The sequence below is a fragment of the Prunus dulcis genome, chromosome 6 (genome assembly GCF_902201215.1).
Source record: "Prunus dulcis chromosome 6, ALMONDv2, whole genome shotgun sequence".
Classification (NCBI taxonomy): Eukaryota; Viridiplantae; Streptophyta; class Magnoliopsida; order Rosales; family Rosaceae; genus Prunus; species Prunus dulcis.
The window spans coordinates 6,729,949-6,746,158 of record NC_047655.1 but is presented as its reverse complement, the minus strand read 5'-3'; the positions used below and the strand labels follow the sequence as shown (position 1 = coordinate 6,746,158).

The window sequence follows — 16,210 nt, the reverse complement described above, 5'->3', positions numbered from 1 at the left end:
TGGGTACTTTTCTAGAAGATGAATCATGCGAAAGAACAGGTATTGAAATGAACCAGTGTAACAAAATTTTATTTTATTTGAGAAACAGCTAAAGAACAGGGGTTAGATGTAGTCAGTATTGATTCTATAAATGCTAATGGGTTTATCAAGATAAGATAAAAACAATGAAGAATCCTTCTGTATCACTTATTAGAAATATTTCTATGTAATACTTTTTCTTTGGAAGTAAGGAGCGTACAGTCCAGATGGTATCGAACAACAATGGACAGCTTCAAGATATGCTAATGAGAAAAAACCATCCAGCAATATCATTCTCTCTTTTCTCTGTTTAAGACCTGTAAGTCCGTACCACAACACAACAGTCCGGGTATGATCTGACTGCATAAATAGGTACCTTTGATTGAAGATGAAGGTCCCTGTCCAAGTTGTTGGTGGAGGCATAAACAAGGGAACTGCTCTTTCTCGTGAAATTGTCTCTACCATAATAATAATTGTTAGAAACGGAAGGACGGCAGGGGAAAGAAACTCTCACAGATTGCAGACAGTGTAAATGTGAAATCGCCATTCATGTCAAGCTTCCTGTGACAACATATACAAGATGAAGCCATTTCTTACCAAAAAGGAACTAAAAAGGGAAAGTAAAAAAAAAAACAACGCATTCATGAAAAAAAGTCCACAATGACATACCTAGGAATTAAAGAAATAGGTGTGAGGTACTCAAGATTAAAATCTTCAGAGGAAATGAGACAAAGGAAATGATATCTGCAATAATAAGATAGATAAATCATGAGAGTAATGACAGTACTATGGGCGTCTCTGTGTTCTCTGTGTGAGAGAGAGAGAGAGAGAGAGAGTACCATAGCAGAGAAATTCTTCCGGCACCCTTTTTCTGATTCTTATGATGTCCTGAATAAAAAGAAAGGTTTATGATAATGCTCTGTAGATAAAAAAGCAGGTTCACCCAATGATCAGACTTGAAAAAGCAGTCCCACCCAAAAAATGAAAATGAAAAAAGACTTGCAAAGGTAAGAACTAATAAAACAAATAATCACATATTGGCCTAACCTAGCATTGGATATCTCGTCACATAACTAACATATGAAGTGAATATAATTCTACAACAGATTCATGCTGATGAGGCAAATATAGAACATCATAACTTCTCTAGAGAGCTTTTTTTATTTTTATTTTGCAGTGATTTCGTATTGTAATCACCCACTGGCAATGGATGTCACCGTAATCTGGTTCAAGTAACCTCCTTTGAAGAGGGCTTGATTAAACCAGTTCAATCCTGTCTGAAATTTTGAACTTGCATTAGCAATGACCCCGGCAGCAAGATTAGGGGGAAGACCAACTTTATCAAGCACAATGACAAACTCTTCCTAAGCTATTGCTATAACCACATAACTGTCACCGCATTCATGCAGTTCAACTAATCAAGGACTACATGGGCGTTTTGTTGTGAAAACTACACTGCTGTAATGTGAATGATTGCTGCAAAACTAGAACTTGAAAGTGTCCAACAAGTTTGGAATCACACTAAACACATTTTGCAAATTCCCTTCTACTTTCTTTCTTTTTGAATACATGCTTAAATTAATAAAACAGGGAAGACCACTGCACAACAACAAAGGCCTAAACAAATCCGTAAAGAGTAAAGACAAAGACCAGGCCATACAGGGCAAGCAAAATGATCAAACAAGATACTTAAATATACATAACAGTATTTCAAATTCAGAAAGATCGCAAGGCTACACGCCGAATTTCTTTTAGGCTCAACAAATATGTTCTCTTTACAACATCTGCATAAAAGTTCTAATTCTGTTAAATTCCTCAGCTCATATTCAAAGAACGGAAAACAAAATTTGAATTTTTCCTGTGTCATCAAATCATAAGTTGCAAATAGGTAACTTTAGTTTCATAATCAAAATTCAGTACAATAAATACAAGTTCAGTTAAGTTGATCTGCATATGATAGCAGAAGAAAAATAACAAAAGAAAAGTACATGTGAATCCAACTCTACAGATACAACCAAATGTCAGCATAGCTTAAACAGGAACCTTGAATTCAACTAGACTAGAAAATAAACCCAATAACCAACCACATAATATCAAAGTCATCCATTTCACATTGAAAGCTATTCGGATTGTTATCACCATTGAGAGTTTTCAAATTCTAAAGGAATCCCACTTGGGTTTCATTACTGTGTAACCAAATCAATTATCCTTTTCACATTACAAAGCCAATCCAGTTCACATAGTAGATAAAAAAATGGAACAAAACACTGAAAGGGAAAGGGAAAAAGCAGAGCAGAATGCTAAGACATTGACAAAATCAACTCAGATCTGAACATGCTTTTACAAACTGCTCAATTCATAAGTAAGTAAAACTAACCAATCCTAAAAATGCAAACAGCTCAATTCAAGAATCATAACATGCTTGAATTTGCATTGAAATTTTTACGTCTTATGCCATGTGTTGAAATAAAATACAAAGAGTCAAATTAATTAACACCACCAACGGCAGAACTAAAAAAACCCAACTTAACCAAACGACTCTAAATCCGAAAATCAACAGATCTCCCCACCCCCTTCTCCCTCTAACAGCTTCAGCAAATTCTTAGAGAAGCCACTGAAATTCATATCCAACCCACCAACTTAATCAAATTCTTAGAGGATATAAATGCTAAGTTTTCACCATCAAAACCCACATCAGTGCATTCCAGTATCACATGATTCAAATGTGAACAAGAGATGTGGGTGCGTTTGTGTGCTGATATACCAACTCACCTTCAGACTTAGAGAAAGAGAGGCGTAATGCTGCTGACGTTGCTGTTGCTGCTGCTGCTGCCGATAAAACAAACGTATGTCTATACTTTATATCGAATGTAGGCAAGTGTGCGTGCTCTCTAACATTACGGGCTCCAGGGCAATTCCAAACCCAACCCAAATTTTGGCCCAACCCAAGCACGTCTTTGCATTGTTATATTCAGAAATTGATCTACACACCTAATTTTAATGTCAAATCTACCCTTATTTTAAAGGAAAAAAGACACTTTATAAAAGCAAAATTTATTGCCACAGCTACCCATTGAAACCAAACTCCCTTCAAATTTTTTCACTAAAATGATGATTTCACCTTTTACTAAAATAAAATTTAAGCAAATGGCCATCTAGTGCAGTTGTTTAAAGTTATTGATTCCCCATAAAAGATTTTGGGTTCAAGTCTTATCATTCGTATAGTGTGCGTGAGTTCGCACATCTCAACAAGAAAGGTTATAATAAAAAATAAAAAATAAAAACTAAAAACTAAAAACTAAAATTTTAAATTAAAAAAAAAAAAACCATTACTGGGCCTTGAAACTGGTGTGCATTGTGTCCCCTTAGATTGAAGCACCGGTGCACTTTCTAAAGATGAGGTGCTACTTTCCCGCTGTGATGGCCTAGAAAAAAGCCTGTAATTGTTAACTTTTTTGTTATTTATAATCTTTTTTATTTTAAGGAAATGATAGTTAATTTTAAGTGTCCTTTTAGAATTTGTTGAGTGTGTTGCAAGTAAAGGCATAATATTTTGAAGTGTGGGCCTATATGCAGAGAGCAACCAATAGCTTGAAGATCAACTTTTTTTGAGTATCTCCACTCATAAGAGCAACTCCACCAATTTCCCTTAGCCATGGCAATGGGGGAGTTAGGGCAGCCACTATTCACGTGAATAGTAGTTGCCCTTATAAATAGTATTTTGTGTTTCCACATGTTCCCATGGCAAAGGGCAATTACTATTTATTTTTTTGTTTTATTCACAAATTTTTTTACCTCAATAATTAATTTGGATAATATTTTCTGATAAGATTTTCGGGTTCCTATGTGTCAATACTATTCATATCTCATAATCGGATAAAATTTTCAATTTCAAATTTCAGATAAATTAAAAAAAAATTGGCTGGTATTTATAGAAAAAAAATTCATTAATGTTTGGGTATTTTTTAAAATTTTTCCAAATTTTTTTCAATATTTTATTGCAAACAAATTGGCTACCGTTGGATTGGAAGAAAAAATCCGATCGGAGAGCCCAGATGACACCACATGACAACAGAAAAAAAAAATTCAAATGAGTGGGCTGACGCCAGCCTGGCGTCAGCAATGAAATTAGCCCAGCCCTCGGGCTTGAGCTCGGGCTGAATTGGCCTGAGGGTCAGCCCGACTTCATGGGTCCCACTTCCAACCCATGCTTGGGCTTCTGGCTGGAACTGGGGTTTTTTTTTTTTCCTCCCCCCAACCTCTGGCTGGGCTTGCCGTTGGAGTTGCTCTAAGGGCTAAGGCTAAGGCAAGGGCTGCACTATTCACGTGAATAGTGGCAGCCTTGCCATATGTGGTTCCACCCCAAAAGGCTAGGGTAAGGACAAGAAAAAAAAAAAAAAATATGCAACAAAATATAAACTTGTTATGTATTTTATAGGGAAAGTGAATAAAATTGTTATGTATTTATAAGGAAAACATCCATAATTTTTTTGTTTTTGTTTTAATTTTTTTTTAAATTGAATTTTTTTTCCTTTTTTTTTTTTTTTGGCTTGCTGACATCACCCCTGACGTCAACGCCCTCAGGCTGAAGCCCAGCCAAGATCTGCCTTTGGGCTTGCCCTGGCTGGTGGGACCCAGGCCTTTCCCGGGCTGAATTTGCTGCCCTGGATAGTGGATTGGGCTCGAGGGGGGCCTTTTGCCCTTGCAGCGCCCCTGCGCTGGAGATGCTCTTAGTGTGACGAGTCAGACAATCATTTTATTTAAAATTTAGATATGATCACAAGTTATAATTTTATGATTTACATAAGTAAATTAGTATTAGTATATCTTTGTAGCTTTGTTTTGAGTTATTTGAAACGACTTGATGGGGTTAAGTGGTGGGTGTATTTTCCTTCTTGATCAAACTAGTTTTTGGCCTAGTACTTTATTTTTCAGTTTTTTTTATTAGGTTTCGCGATTGAAAAATTCAAACTATAAAAATCTTCTATAAAGGTAAGACACATCTTACTTATGGTAGGATGCATGGCTAAATAAAAACATGCCCCGTTTTTGACAAAAGGGACTATATATCGCTAAGCATGTTGCATGAGAGCTCACAAATTGACCAAAACATTTTATCCTCTTATCATGAGTTAACCTAAGCCATAATGCTGGACCTAAATACCAATTTTATAGTCTTTACAGGCCTACGTCGACTTTCACATCAAAGGAACCATCATCCATAAATAATAATGAATTCCATAATATGAACTCCCACCAAAAAAAAAAAAATTCATAAAATAATAGTGAAATTCACCGTTTTTTATAATGAGTATTCAGCTTCAATTTTTTTTGTTTTTTGTTTTTGTTTTTTCATGTGCTGCTTTGGATTCTTGCCCTATAAACTTTCCAAAAATGATAATTCGAGCAAAATACAATGATCAAATATCCGACCTATTTTTATTGGCATGGACATGATAAGTTAAGAGTATTTTATTTTTGTCTACCATAGATAAAATTTCATTCATCATAAAATGAAGGAAGTTGAGGTTTCACTCCAAAATCAATCGGTAATGGGAGGAGTAGCCCAAAATGCGGAACAAAATGCTGAACGTATGACCGTTGGACCCAACACGCCAAGTATTTCTATGATACATGAAGGAAATTGAGATTCCACTATAAAACCACTTTTCAATGTGAAACAAACACTCTCAACATAAATTTTGAAAGTTGAATGGCTATTAAATATGTTATTTAAAAATTCCTCAGCAGTATTTTTTTTTGTTTTCCAAAATCGCTGAAAGTTTTATTAATAGCGAATAGTGAAGTTTACATCGGCGGCAAAAATTTTAAAAAACCATTCAGTCCCAAACATAATTACCTCATGTCTATTAACGAAACGAGCTACAGTGGGCTGCGCCCAGTTGCAACACCGGGTGCAAACACAATAGACACCCGACCCGAGTGAGATGAGGCATCAGCTCAGCAGTATTCTCTTCTTCATGATCTTCTTTACCGCCACAATTAAAAAGCAAAAAGAAATAAATAAATAAATAAAGAGAATTAAATGAAAGGGTAGGATGGTCATTCATCAGAAAAAGAATATGCTTGTGCAAAAGTGGCGACACCATGTCTAAGGATTAGGGCATCAGCAGCGCCGCAGTGGCAAGTGAGCATTACAACCGTTAGATCAAATCTACCAAGATCCAACGGCGCATAAAGAAACCCTAACCAAACAGATGTAGCAATTGCTCCTCTTTAAATCCCCAAGCCTCTCATTCACCTCATCCTCTCCTCCATCTCACTCTTCAGACTCAAGTCGGCGGCGAGAGAGATCCCCCATATATTCTTCACTTTGAGTTTCTTGAGGTTTGAATCTCCATCCACCCGTTATTGCTTTAAGCCTTTGTACCCGTTTGAATGTTTGTGGCTTTAGAGTTTGGTTTTGTTATTTGTTTGATTTAAGTTAATTGATGAACTGGGTTTTGTTCAAAAATGGGTTTTAGATCTGATGTTCTTGTAGAAATTGCATGTGGGTTTTAGGTGTTCTGTTGTGATAATCTGTTCTGTTGATGAGTATAATTGTTTGCTGGTCGAATACAATCTTGTATCTGCTACAGGAAGATCTGATATGATTGGTGCTTCTTGACATTTGTTTATGGTGTTTCTTTTCCAATGTTTGTGTTATATGTTACTAGGCTTCATTATCTGGTTTGTGGATTTTATCAGTTCCATGTGACTCGTTCCCTTGAAGCAAAATTAATAGGTGTTGCTTTCCATAATTTTTTACCTCAAAATTTACGTCTTGTTTCTTTGGGAAACAGTGGAGCAACTAAATTTTCAAATGGTGTAAATTTTGTTCTTTGTTTTTATTTTGTAAATTTTCCAATGTTATAAATTTATTGGTAACTGTGATGAACCTTCAGACCTGTAATGATATGCGGACATGAGCGCAGATCTAAGAACATCTAAGGGACTGAGTTTAATTTTTTTCTCTTGCTAATTTGCGAAAACTTTTTTCGTTATGCATGCTTTGATATTACAATTTACAATGAAGATGTTTTTTGGTTACAATTATTTTATGGTGTTATACAGTTTGTAGTTTATTTATTTACTAGTAACGGTGATGATCCTACAGACCTGTAATGATTTGCGGGTATGATCGCAAATCTTTAAGAACATCTAAGGGACTGAGTTCTGCAGTAGTAGCACATATCTAATTTTTTTTTTTTTTTTGGCAAATCTTTACCATCTGTACTTTGTATTTGAATTCTTAGTTGTTGCTTATGTTCAGTCTGTTTGTTGTTTGGTGAAAAGTCCATGTTACTATGATCTTGTATTCTATTCAGGCTAATTGCCTGTTGAGTTTTGACACTTTTTGTTTGCAATTTCAGATATCTTGCTGAAATTCCATCATGGGTAAAGAGAAGTTTCACATCAACATTGTGGTCATTGGCCATGTCGACTCCGGGAAATCAACCACCACCGGTCACTTGATCTACAAGCTTGGTGGTATTGACAAGCGTGTTATTGAGAGGTTTGAGAAGGAGGCTGCTGAGATGAACAAGAGGTCATTCAAGTATGCCTGGGTGTTGGACAAGCTCAAGGCTGAGCGGGAGCGTGGTATTACTATTGATATTGCCTTGTGGAAGTTTGAGACCACCAAGTACTACTGCACAGTTATTGATGCACCTGGACATCGTGACTTTATCAAGAACATGATTACTGGAACCTCCCAGGCTGATTGTGCTGTCCTCATCATTGATTCCACCACTGGTGGTTTTGAAGCTGGTATTTCCAAGGATGGTCAGACCCGTGAGCATGCTTTGCTTGCGTTTACTCTTGGTGTCAAGCAGATGATTTGCTGCTGTAACAAGGTAAAGCTTATATTTTATATGTCAATGGTATTGTATGTCAGACATTATGGTTTTTGTTATTTATTAGCAGTGCTAACACATGACTCATTATTTAAACTGATATGTACAGATGGATGCCACCACTCCCAAGTACTCAAAGGCAAGGTACGATGAAATTGTGAAGGAAGTCTCATCCTATCTTAAGAAGGTTGGGTACAACCCAGATAAAATTGCCTTTGTCCCCATTTCTGGATTCGAGGGTGATAACATGATTGAGAGGTCCACCAACCTTGACTGGTACAAGGGTCCCACCCTTCTTGAGGCCCTTGACTTGATCAATGAGCCCAAGAGGCCCTCAGACAAGCCCCTCCGACTCCCACTTCAGGATGTGTACAAGATTGGTGGCATTGGTACTGTACCTGTTGGACGTGTTGAGACTGGTGTTGTGAAGCCTGGTATGGTTGTTACTTTTGGTCCCACTGGACTGACAACTGAAGTTAAGTCTGTTGAGATGCACCATGAAGCTCTCCAGGAGGCTCTTCCAGGTGACAATGTTGGATTCAACGTCAAGAATGTTGCTGTCAAGGATCTCAAGCGTGGTTTTGTTGCTTCCAACTCCAAAGATGATCCTGCAAAGGAGGCTGCCAACTTTACCTCTCAGGTCATCATCATGAACCACCCTGGCCAGATTGGAAATGGATATGCTCCAGTTCTCGACTGCCACACCTCCCACATTGCTGTCAAGTTTTCTGAGATCTTGACAAAGATTGATAGGCGATCTGGTAAGGAGATTGAGAAGGAGCCCAAGTTCTTGAAGAATGGAGATGCTGGTATGGTGAAGATGATTCCAACCAAGCCCATGGTTGTTGAGACTTTCTCTGAGTACCCACCACTTGGTCGTTTTGCCGTGAGGGACATGCGACAGACAGTTGCTGTTGGTGTCATCAAGAGTGTTGAGAAGAAGGATCCAACCGGTGCCAAGGTCACCAAGGCTGCAGCAAAGAAGAAGTGAGATGTGTTTTACCGTGCCCCTGAGCTAGGCTAGTTTTGTCCAATGCTGTTTCTTTTCAATTTGTTTGGTGTTATTATGGAAGTTTTGTGGACAGTTTTGAATGTTTACATCGTAGTACTCTACCAACCCCTTGTAAGGGTTGTGGAGGAGCTGAGCAGTTGGATCATCCTCCGGTTGCTCTGCTAGCTGTGTTGTAGGCTCCTCGTGTTTTCGTTTTATACATTGAGATGAGTTGTGTAGTTGAACAACTTCGTATTAATGTTTGCAACTTCTGTTTTTATGTTTTAACTTGGATTTTTCTCCAGATTTTTGATCTTATGAGATTAGTTATGCTCTATTGTTTACTCATCTAAACATTGAGTATTATATTGCCTAGCAGGTTTCTTTGTTTGAAGTAACGGACATAAAGCTTCTGTTTTGATCTGTTGCAAAAGGCTTTTAAAATTTGACTAAAGCGGATAAAAGTTTTTAGGAAAGTTTTAGTTTTCTCCAAATACACTGCTTACAACATAGGGAATCTAAAATGCAAGTTCTTTGTACGATCTCAAAATGTATGAAATTGTGTTGGATTAATATTAATTTAGTTGGAAGTAAATTCTGTCATCACGAAATAATTGTTTTGAGCGACATTTACACAGGATGCCGTCTTCTCGCACCAAGTTGGATGAAACCTAACATGCTTTTCCAGTCTCTGTCTCATAATGACAACTAAAAGATTTTTATAGATACCAATGAAAATAAACCTTCAATATAAATATGTTTGGCATATTTAAACATCTTGTAAATCCAAACATAAATTAATTGTGATAACCTTAATTCCACAATAACATAAATCTGCTCAATACTTTGGATTAACCTAATGAACATCCAAAGAAAATCTCCTGTGAAAATGACTTGAGTATTTAAATTCGTTTACGAATACAAGCAGCTGTTGCCCATATATCAGTTCTAGTTAGTATTCGCCTCACTGGAGTAGTCATCCCAAGTACAAAATTGTAATGCTAGAACCCAACTACTGAAGATGCGCAGCTGTCCATAAAAGCATATACCGGCAGTCCGTCACAATGTGCACTAGTGCTGGTTCAACGCGCAAGTCACATCTGCAGAGGTAACGACATTCAATTGTTACATACAAATTGATCACAAGGATCCCCAGATCCACATTCTCCAAGTCATTCTTTAAACAAAGGAGATATCTCCATTCTTTTTCTTTAATAAGTAAATAAAGGAAATTTCTCAAGATTTCATAATCAACCCTCAGAACGGATTCAGAACCTCTTATGTGGTACAAAGAAAAAAAAGCTCTACAAAGAGATGTTTAGTTTCTACCTGACAATAAATCACAATTCTTTATCACTGTCAAGCTGTGACTTTGTAGCTGCCTTTTCAGCTTCTTCTAAGACAAAAGTCTTAAGTGATTCAACATCCCTCGGCCCTGACCATTTGCACAAGAAACAATAACTAAGTCAGATACTACACCAGAGAAAGTCTAATAAGTTTTTGAAACAATTAGCCTTGAGTGCCTGCAGGCTGCACTTGACTCAAGTCTACAAATAATGCACAAGGCAGATGAAACAGTTATTTGGATTGGTAACAGAACAAACCTACTTCAAATCTTAAGGGATGGCTTGAATGGCCAAGCCAAATACACACATGTACACAGACACAGAAACATGCAATAGTGGCCCGAAAGATCAAATTTAAAAAGACCTAAAAAATCATTTCCCTCACCCACAGATTTTTCAATTACCTATATTTGATTGTGGGACCTGAGTAGTTGACTGTAACCTGAGGTATCAACACTGATTATAACAGACAAATACGAAAATAATTTCCCTCGTCAAAGATTTTGCCATTACATATATTTCTTATGGAACCCAAGTAATTGGCTATAATCTGGGGTGTCATACATCACACAGAAATTATAGTCATTGTGTTTTTTTAACCATGGCTACCAATCTAACAGTTAACAGAACTGATGTCACCATAAACATACTAAATAAGGCGGCCATTATTACACATGTACATACTAACTAAGCCAAGGATCTTTCACCACAACAAATATCATCATTATCACTGCCATACCAAGGCAGCCAATCTTTCACAGGTACACACTAAACACAGCACCCCTTAAACATTCTAGAAATTTCCATCTCACATTCCCTCATCCACCCTAAAAAAGGAAAAAATAAAATATAGAACCATGCACACATCTCTTTCATCATTGCGGCATACAAAGGTAAATTAACTGCAATAAAGATTACTTTTCCAAGATGATACTGTATTGCCTCTTTCAATATCTGACGCTACCAAATGTTAGGTCTTCTTATTTGTGTTGTGATGAATTTTCAATGTTGTTTATTAAACTTAGGACACTGCAACTGTCCAGACTCTAATAATATAAGTTGCCAAGTTGCTGAAAATGGCATGAAACTTCAGAATAGCTGATCCGGTGGTCAACTAAGATGCCCAAAATAAATTATAACGCTTTCCCAAATGAATCTGTATCAAAATAAAATGATTGAAATCTATTTACTATTTGGCAAAGCCCTCTTCAATAGGAATTTCATAGAAATTTAAAAGGCACATTTGATCAAATTATAAAGTGATAGTATAACAATAAGGCTAAGTTTTGAGATTCAGATCAAATGTAAGGCATTATTTGGGGGGAAGGGGGGCCGCGCGCATAGATGACAATGGATTAAAACGCAACTGATCTATCAGAAATGAAATTTGAATCCTACCCTGATATTTTGCAACTTCTTCTCCATCATAGAATAGCTTAAACGTAGGATATGAATGAATGTCAACTTTTGAACATACTGGTTTACTTGTGCTGCAATCAACTTCCCCAATCTCTATTTCATCTTCGCCTTCAATTACCTTCCCAAGGTCCTCCCACAATGACCCTAAATTCTTACTGAAAACAAATGTTGTTATTACTAGTAAGAATATCAATCTTAATAATCTCATAATCATAGACTTAGCACAGCTGGGAAAACTTACCAATGTTTACACCATGGTACACAAAATTTCACAAACCATGCAGTATCTTTCTCCTTCACCTAAGAAAACACATATGGACATAAACAATCAGCAAGGCCATAAATCATAATTAGCTAGCTTGAGATATCTTTCCAAATTACTTCCTACTAACTCAACGTTTTGTGCCCCCCCCCGGATTTCTTATCAAACCCAGCTCATAACATTTTTCATTACCAGTTTGATTTCGGTGTATAAAATCGTCATTCATGCAGAGCATCCATACTAAAATTAAAACAAAATTCACTCAAAGAGCAAAACTAATTTAGGCATTAGGATTAATAAGACCACTAGGGATTGGTGAGCTGGGTTAGGGTTAAGAACCCCAGCAACATGTGTTTGTGTGTAGGAAATGAAAAATGTGATCTGCATCAAGTCCTACCCAATCTGCCAGAAATTGGGCACAGAACTGAAACACATCTGGAACAATAAAAGCACAGCAATAACTCATAAGCTTGTTTCATATATTGGATCTGCGATTTTGAATGTAAAAAAATGAAGAATTTGAAAAGGGTTTTGGAGTTGTTACCTTGTCGGAGAAGGTGTCAGCGGTTAGGGTTATAACCTCGGCTCGGGTATGAATTGTTAGACTTAGAAGAAGAAAGAGAAGAGCTGACATGAAAATTAGAGAAGCAGAGTGGGTTTTCATCGCTGCTGCGAAAATTACAAATTTCCGGGAAATTAGATTGAAGGGTAAGAACGAAGCCACTCCAAATACCTAGAGACGGGTGCTAGTTCTCAAAGCGAGAAAAAACAAGGCAAAAAGGCCACCAAAAATAAAAACAAGCATATGCCACATTGACAATAACGATGAAGGAGGTGATGATAAAAAGTTATGTGATTACCAAATTAACCTTAATTTAAAAAAAATATAACATATAGTCTAAATTAGACTAAATTAATCTAATTTAAAGGAGGGAGATTTGAATTTGGGAGTAAAGGAATGAACTCATTGACTAGCCAACTAGCATAACCTACATGTGCACTGAGACAGTCGATTCCCGATGTGAGTCTTAATTTAACTGGACCGTTGCACGAATTGTGGGGCCGATTCATGTGACCGATGCTTGCATTTTTTCCTTTGTCATGCACACACCAACTTCAGAGTTGTTCGTGGATAGGGGTGAGCATAAAAACTGAACCGAGTCAAACTAAACCGAAAAAGGAAGAATTTTGACCAAAGAAAGGGTCAATGAGTCGTGGGTGCGGAGGCATGATTAATCTAAATATAGACTTATCTAATTTTTTTTGAAAAAAAAAAAGGTAGTAAGATCAATTTAAGAAAACTAAATAAATAAATAAAAATAGCATGCTAACCAACGTCCTTTAAGCTGAATTTGCTTCCATCCCTTTTGAACATCTCATTCAAGTCTCTTTGTTATGGCTTTCTCTACATTTGAGAAAGTAACGCACCATTGAAATTGCAAATACTAGAGGCAGCAGAAGCTTACTTTTTTCCCTTTTAACAAAGCCATCAGTTAAGCCATCAAAGTGCCTCAACTCTGGCATTTTCTTGTTCTAAACAGATTCTATCCAAGAAACCAAATTTAATGGAGTATGTAAAGAGGAAAAGTTATTATGCGGGATAGGCTTCAGATGTCTGCATCAATGGTTCATATATCATTGATTTTGATGTTAGTTTTTGTTAGATTGAAAGTGATTTGCTTACTTCTTCTTGTTGGACTTCATCCTTGGTTAGGGGTTCCAAACACTGCCATAGCTAAATACGTATGTCAGTATAACTGGAAATTCATAGATTCATCACAAAGCACCAAGTAGAAACATAAAGTAGTAGATTTCTTATTCACAAGCAACTCATTAACAAACCCAGGAACAGATACAGAACCAGAAATTCAACTACAAAAAAAACAAAAAAAAAACAAAAAAACAAAAAAAAAACCTAAACACATAAACAAAAGCTCCTAAAATAGCTCTGATAAAAAAGAAAAAACCAACACCACCAAACTCTTGTTCACCTCCACCACCCTTAATCAAAACCCATAAACATGTCAGTTCCAAAACTCTTGATCACTTCTGGCACCCTCTCAAATGTCCCCCTGTCATCCCCCTTTGGTTGCTTCCTCTCATCTCCCTCCCTTGGCTGTTTCTTCTCATCTTCCTCCCTTGGTTGCTGCCTGTCCTCCTTGTATGGCGGTGCTGCTTGTGCCGAAGGCAAGATCACCGCCTCGCGCTGAGCATCAATAAACTTTCTCAACCGATCCTCACTCACACCGAAAGCAGCTGCAAGCTCAGGTCCTCTGATTGTCTGAAGAACAGAGCTAGCACCAGCCAAAAACTGAGGCCTGTTCTTCCTTGCCGAGGTTGTGAATCCAAAGAACTCAAGCGCCCCGCTTCTTGATGCAATTTGACAGAATGGGAAGTACCTCGGCACCCAAAACACATCACCGTCTTGTACATTGGTGTTCATTGCCGATGTCCCATTTGGGAACACAATCTGTATTGTCCCAGAGCCTCTCAACACAATGCCGTACTCTGTTGCTGTCGGGTTCACATGCGGAGCCATCATAGCCCCTGCGGTGAGGTTGACAAGGTAGACACCTACGCCGGAGTCTTTCAATGGCGCATAATCCGATTCGTCAAGCTCCATGCTCCATCCGTAGTTGTTTCGGAAGTCGGGTTTTCGATCGTAGAGGTTGTAAGAGTGTGGTGCTTTTCCTTTTCCCTTGTCATAGTCTTCTGCCCTCTTCTTATTGTCATCTGAACCGGCTCCAAACACCGAGTTCAAGAGCTTCCTCCATGACCATGTTTGTGTTTGGTCTTGATGATGATCAGGTTCTTGTTGGAAGTCAACCATTTTCTTCATTTCTTGGAGCCTGTCTTGCTCTTTCAGCTGGAGGAATTTTGCCCAGAGGTTTGGTGAATGAGAATCACTCAAATACACAATTGGACCCTTTTGCTGACTTGTTAACACCTCCATTAGTTCTGATGATGAGACCTGCAAATATTGTGCCATTAAGTTTTGTAGGCATTCTGATTCTAAGAGGGCCACATTTCTGATCATATTTAAACCACATGATGATGTTTAATCATAAATTACTTAATTAACACTTAATTAAGTACAATTAAGTTTGGATGCTTACATTGAAGGCATTTGTGAGTATGTCATGGTCAAATCCAGCAAGTACAGATTGTGGGTTGCTTCCTCCACCAATGAAGAAAGACTGCATTATTTACCCAAAAAAAAAATTCAAAAATCAAAAATCAAAATAGGGTTATAGAGATTTAGAATTGTAAGTGCTATAAACCTCATTAATTCAGAAAATTTTATGATGATTAAGAAATGAAATTTATTTTGCCTGCATAGAACCAAGCCCCAAGCTCTCAGATGTGTCAAGGCTGCAGATGATATGAAGCCTCTGTCCTTCCCCTGTATTCACCAAGTAAAATGGAGAACCAGCTGGAATTCTATAAACATCCCCAGATTTCAATCTCCTCTCCCCCAGTTCATCTCTGTAAATCAAACCCACCTTTGCTTCCCCTGCAACAAATTATAATTATTCAGCTCAAAATCTCATGCAGAGTCTTCCACTTTGCATACTTGCATGCATTGAATTCAATTCAATTTTAATCCAAGAAAGAAGTAAAACCAAATTAAGAAGAAACCAACAGAGCAAAGCAAAATTAAGCAAATAAAATATTACCTCTGCGGACAAAGAGGACGAGGTTTGAGTCAAGATACTGAGGGATGAAGAGGGACTTGGGCTCCATTGTAATAAACCCAATATGCATTGGCTTATCAACAACTCTCCCTCCCACCCTCATCACAACACTCATCTCCCCTGCTTCAGTTTTCACTACTTGCCTTGAGTGTGGCAGCAAATACCAATCTTCTTTTTCTGATTCTGGTTTCTCATACTCTGGCCTCCTCATGTCACCACTTCCTGGCCTCCCTTCTCTCTCTTCCTTCTTTCTCCCCCAATCTTCATCTGGGTCTCCAGTGTACCCCACAGCCACTGAAACTCCATACCACATCACAAGCAGAAGAACCCCAAAGCCCAGAACTCTGTTTCCCATTTTTTCTTTTTCTTTGCTTTTGCTCTCTGATGATCTGATCAGTTGTTTTTCCTAGCTAGTTTCCACTGTATGAAGCTTCTGGGTGAAGTGGTGGGGGAGTTTATGAAGAGGAGAGGGAGACAGTTGGGGGGGACACGTGTCCTCCATGCAGAGTTTGTGGGGTTTGCTGGCGGGTTTTGGTTTAGACACAGTTGGGATTTGAAAAGAAATATTCGAACACTTTGTAAGACAGGGACAGATTCATCGGCATGAATATCTCAAACCAAAC

General features: G+C 37.7%; 3 protein-coding genes, 1 long non-coding RNA gene and 2 other non-coding genes across 7 annotated transcripts; 3 read left to right on the top strand and 3 right to left on the bottom strand.

Annotated features, from left to right (window-relative positions):
• Positions 1-58: 58 nt before the first annotated feature.
• On the bottom strand, positions 59-2,859 carry LOC117629639. Its single transcript, XR_004586134.1, has 4 exons — positions 2,791-2,859; positions 858-906; positions 688-762; positions 59-579 (listed from the first exon to the last, which is right to left on the bottom strand). It is a non-coding gene; the product is annotated as an uncharacterized LOC117629639 (long non-coding RNA).
• Positions 2,860-6,197: 3,338 nt separating this feature from the next.
• Positions 6,198-9,169, top strand: LOC117633176 (elongation factor 1-alpha). Of its 2 annotated transcripts, XM_034366882.1 has the most exons (3): positions 6,198-6,366; positions 7,392-7,874; positions 7,984-9,169. In XM_034366882.1, the coding sequence occupies exons 2-3, from the start codon at positions 7,413-7,415 to the stop codon at positions 8,863-8,865; spliced, it is 1,344 nt and encodes a 447-aa protein (XP_034222773.1). In that variant the 5' UTR covers positions 6,198-6,366; positions 7,392-7,412; the 3' UTR covers positions 8,866-9,169. The 2 variants fall into 2 exon arrangements, with proteins under 2 accessions (XP_034222773.1, XP_034222774.1); XM_034366883.1 differs by lacking the exon at positions 6,198-6,366 and having other exon boundaries at positions 7,386-7,874.
• LOC117633332 lies at positions 6,903-6,983 on the top strand. The gene has a single exon (XR_004586639.1). It is a non-coding gene; the product is annotated as a small nucleolar RNA SNORD25 (small nucleolar RNA).
• LOC117633329 lies at positions 7,114-7,197 on the top strand. Its single transcript, XR_004586637.1, has one exon. It is a non-coding gene; the product is annotated as a small nucleolar RNA SNORD25 (small nucleolar RNA).
• A 440-nt stretch (positions 9,170-9,609) lies between the features above and the next one.
• LOC117633130 (protein disulfide isomerase-like 5-1) lies at positions 9,610-12,706 on the bottom strand. Its single transcript, XM_034366817.1, has 5 exons — positions 12,437-12,706; positions 11,872-11,930; positions 11,610-11,785; positions 10,195-10,300; positions 9,610-9,965 (listed from the first exon to the last, which is right to left on the bottom strand). The coding sequence occupies exons 1-4, from the start codon at positions 12,554-12,556 to the stop codon at positions 10,206-10,208; spliced, it is 450 nt and encodes a 149-aa protein (XP_034222708.1). The 5' UTR covers positions 12,557-12,706; the 3' UTR covers positions 9,610-9,965; positions 10,195-10,205.
• Positions 12,707-13,894: 1,188 nt separating this feature from the next.
• Positions 13,895-15,988, bottom strand: LOC117632583 (vicilin-like seed storage protein At2g28490). The gene is made up of 4 exons (XM_034366110.1): positions 15,570-15,988; positions 15,225-15,406; positions 15,009-15,089; positions 13,895-14,863 (listed from the first exon to the last, which is right to left on the bottom strand). Exons 1-4 carry the CDS (start codon positions 15,940-15,942, stop codon positions 13,895-13,897), a joined length of 1,605 nt encoding a protein of 534 aa, XP_034222001.1. The 5' UTR covers positions 15,943-15,988.
• Positions 15,989-16,210: the final 222 nt, after the last annotated feature.

What these genes read in the sequence shown, in the direction of transcription:
- LOC117633130 (XM_034366817.1), bottom strand. Translation starts at nt 12,556, where the DNA reads ATGAAAACCCACTCTGCTTCTCTAATTTTCATGTCAGCTCTTCTCTTT. An exon ending in CTGACACCTTCTCCGACAAG is followed by an intron (nt 11,931 to 12,436) that starts GTAACAACTCCA and finishes GTGTTTTCTTAG; the next exon opens with GTGAAGGAGAAAGATACTGC. An exon ending in AGAAGTTGCAAAATATCAGG is followed by an intron (nt 10,301 to 11,609) that starts GTAGGATTCAAA and finishes GCAAATGGTCAG; the next exon opens with GGCCGAGGGATGTTGAATCA.
- LOC117632583 (XM_034366110.1), bottom strand. Translation starts at nt 15,942, where the DNA reads ATGGGAAACAGAGTTCTGGGCTTTGGGGTTCTTCTGCTTGTGATGTGG. An exon ending in CGTCCTCTTTGTCCGCAGAG is followed by an intron (nt 15,407 to 15,569) that starts GTAATATTTTAT and finishes AATTTGTTGCAG; the next exon opens with GGGAAGCAAAGGTGGGTTTG. An exon ending in TGGGGCTTGGTTCTATGCAG is followed by an intron (nt 15,090 to 15,224) that starts GCAAAATAAATT and finishes TAAATAATGCAG; the next exon opens with TCTTTCTTCATTGGTGGAGG.
- LOC117633176 (XM_034366882.1), top strand. Translation starts at nt 7,413, where the DNA reads ATGGGTAAAGAGAAGTTTCACATCAACATTGTGGTCATTGGCCATGTC. An exon ending in TGATTTGCTGCTGTAACAAG is followed by an intron (nt 7,875 to 7,983) that starts GTAAAGCTTATA and finishes TGATATGTACAG; the next exon opens with ATGGATGCCACCACTCCCAA.